This window comes from Vicia villosa, unplaced genomic scaffold (assembly GCF_029867415.1).
Source record: "Vicia villosa cultivar HV-30 ecotype Madison, WI unplaced genomic scaffold, Vvil1.0 ctg.000388F_1_1_2_unsc, whole genome shotgun sequence".
Taxonomy (NCBI): Eukaryota; Viridiplantae; Streptophyta; class Magnoliopsida; order Fabales; family Fabaceae; genus Vicia; species Vicia villosa.
This window is the reverse complement of record NW_026705176.1, coordinates 9455-12500: the sequence shown is the minus strand read 5'-3', so window position 1 is coordinate 12500 and position 3046 is coordinate 9455. Positions and strand designations below refer to the sequence as shown.

Below are 3046 nucleotides of genomic sequence, written 5' to 3'. Positions count from 1 at the left end.
TACTTTGAAAACAAATGTTATAAAGAAATGCCTATTATTATGAATAATTAACTTGATACATGTTTTGCGTTCAATCAAAAAATCATTGACCTCTAGGGCTCACACCAATAACCTCTGACTAGCACTAGAGCCCATAACACCCATAGATCTAATATGACCATCATGCTTATGCAGAGTAAGAGTCTTTTTGATTGAGTCAACAACATTGTCAGGTGTTGGTATAACTCTGCCTATCTTGACATCTCCTCTTATGATTTTCTCCCGAATGAGGTGATAATGCATAAGTATGTGTTTAGATCGCAAATGAGATTTATGCTCCTTAGCTTGTGCAATGCTACCATTGTTATCACATTAGAGATCAATGAGATCCACAATGCTAAAAATTATACCAAATTATATAATGAACTTTTTGATCCAAAAAATCTCTTTTGTTACATTTTTTCCACTTCGTACTCGTTCAGCTCGCAGCGCCACCATTTAAAAAAAAAATCAGAATGGATATTAAATCATTTTCCTAAAGAAACAGTTGCAAAGATCTTTTTATCGAAAGACCTGTTTTCTAATTTGCTAATGATTGTATGGAGAAGCTTGTTGAATCCTATTTTTTCTCTTTTGCAGAAACCGCTGCAAAGATGTTCTCATTGAAAGAGCAGGAGCAGGTCCAGGGCTATACAATTGATGTGGAGATTGTACAATTGTTGGTGTTGATGCCTTTGACTCTGGTGTCATTACTGTTTCTTGCACTTTTCTATCTGCCATCATTAAGATTGATTTGGCCTACACAGAGAACCATATATCATCTTCAAGCATAGATGCCACTCAAATGCCTAACATAATAAAATAAATAAAATTACCTGAAACTCTGTGACATCAATAACACACATCTTGCCATCGTAGAAAATAGTCAGCGGCTGTTGCTGGTTTTGCATTGAACTCTTATCACTATCTTTTTCTTCTTCAAACCTTTAATTAAGATAAAATTAATTAATTCATCACCTAATTTGAAAATCTAGAAATAAGGAAGACTAAGAAAACAAGTTGCTTACATGTGATTGTTTTGATTGTGAGTGCTATCAGAAACGTATTGAGGAAAAAGGCAGAGTTCTAAGTTGCAATTCCTCCTCATCTTTTGAAGGGAGATATGAAGCGAAGATGTGATAATGTTGAAGGTATAAATGTATAAAATAAAGATCAAGAAGAATAGACTATCTTATCTTATATATAAATGCAAGGTTGTCATGATGGCAACCCTAGCCACATGTCAACCTGATAGCAACTCTAAGCCCAAACCTTAATTCTAAATTTACTAATTTGACCTCACACCCTAATTTTAACTTTACTAATTTAACCCTACATTAAGAATAAATATAATAACAATAATAATAATACCATTATTAATAATAATCATAATATTAATAAAAAAAATAATATTAATAATAATGTAAATAAATAATAAGTAATATATATTTATCGCCACAATCTTAAATCTATTAGTTTTTAAATTGACAAAATATAAATAATTATAATAATAATAATCATAACAATAATAATAATAATAATAATAATAATAATAATAAAAATAATAATAATTATAACAAAAATAATATTAATAATTATTATTAATATTAATAATATAATAATAATAATTAAAATAATACTAATCATAACAAAAATACAAAATATAAATAATTAAAATAATAATAATCATAATAACAATAATAATAATAATAATTAAAATAATAATAATCATAAAAAAAATAATATTAATAATTATTATTAATATTAATAATATAATAATAATAATTAAAATAATACTAATCGTAACAAAAATAATATTAATAATAGTTATTAATGTTATTAATAATAATAATAATAATAGTAATAATAATAATAATAGTAATAATAATAATAATAGTAATAATAATAATAATAATAATAATAATAATAATAATAATAATAATAATAATAATAATAATAATAATAATAATAATAATAATAATAATAATAATAAGTAGATATGGTGATGTATCATCTTAATAATTGTTGCGCAACCCTAATTTTATATTCACTTTTTTTGTCCATCTAATTTATCAAATTTTTATTCATACAAAATAAATTACTTATTTAAATAATATTTTTTTTATTAAAACCCTACATTAATAATTAATTATAACGATAATAATAATAATAATAATAACAATAATCATAATAATAATAATAATAATAATAATAATAATAATAATAATAATAATAATAATAATAATAATAATAACTCTTCAATCTAAGCATAAACCCTAATTTTAATTTTACTAATTTGAAGCTATATAAAAATAAATACTCATTATAAATATAATAATAATTATTACACTAATAATAAAAATAAAAATAAAAATAATAAAGAATAAAGAATATATTATTTAATAATTGACACAATATTAATAATTAAAATAACAATAATAATAATAGAAATATTATAATAATAATATAAACAATAATATAAATAATAAAGAATAAATAATATATTATTTAATAAGTCACACAATATTAATAATTAAAATAACAATTTTATTTATTTTTTAATCTCTAATAAAACTAAAAACAAATTATTTAAAAACAAATATCATAAAATTACTATTTTGATATGCTATTTGTGTAATAATTTATTTATTTTTTAATCTCTAATAAAATATCTCAACAAAATATTAAATAGAATTGTATTATTAATCTATTTAAATCTCTCATTTTTAATTTTTTCAATTAATCTATTTCATCTTTCCTATTCCATAACCACCTACCATTCATTAGACCTTTCATTCCATCGGTTATAAAATTTATTTGCACATTCAATTAATTTTCAATTTTATTCTTCAATTACTCTTATTCATTTTAAGATGACCTTTTATTCCATATCTTCGGTTACAAAATTCATTTACATATTCAATGTATTTCTCATTTTATTCTTCAATTCTATATATTTTGTCCCATCTTTCTTGCTTCTCAACTATCCTATTTATTCTCACCAAGTATTCCAGTCATATATTTCTCA

General features: G+C 21.7%; 1 protein-coding gene across 1 annotated transcript; it reads right to left on the bottom strand.

The window, feature by feature from the left end:
* Positions 1–17: 17 nt before the first annotated feature.
* Positions 18–1126, bottom strand: LOC131627632 (protein TIFY 5A-like). Its single transcript, XM_058898470.1, has 3 exons — positions 1047–1126; positions 855–963; positions 18–777 (listed from the first exon to the last, which is right to left on the bottom strand). The coding sequence occupies exons 1-3, from the start codon at positions 1124–1126 to the stop codon at positions 568–570; spliced, it is 399 nt and encodes a 132-aa protein (XP_058754453.1). The 3' UTR covers positions 18–567.
* Between the last annotated feature and the right edge of the window lie 1920 nt (positions 1127–3046).

Coding starts and splice junctions, on each gene's coding strand:
- LOC131627632 (XM_058898470.1), bottom strand. CDS start 1,126: ATGAGGAGGAATTGCAACTTAGAACTCTGCCTTTTTCCTCAATACGTT. Junction 964..1,046: donor CACAATCAAAACAATCACAT/GTAAGCAACTTG, acceptor TCTTAATTAAAG/GTTTGAAGAAGAAAAAGATA. Junction 778..854: donor TTGATGTCACAGAGTTTCAG/GTAATTTTATTT, acceptor TTCTCTGTGTAG/GCCAAATCAATCTTAATGAT.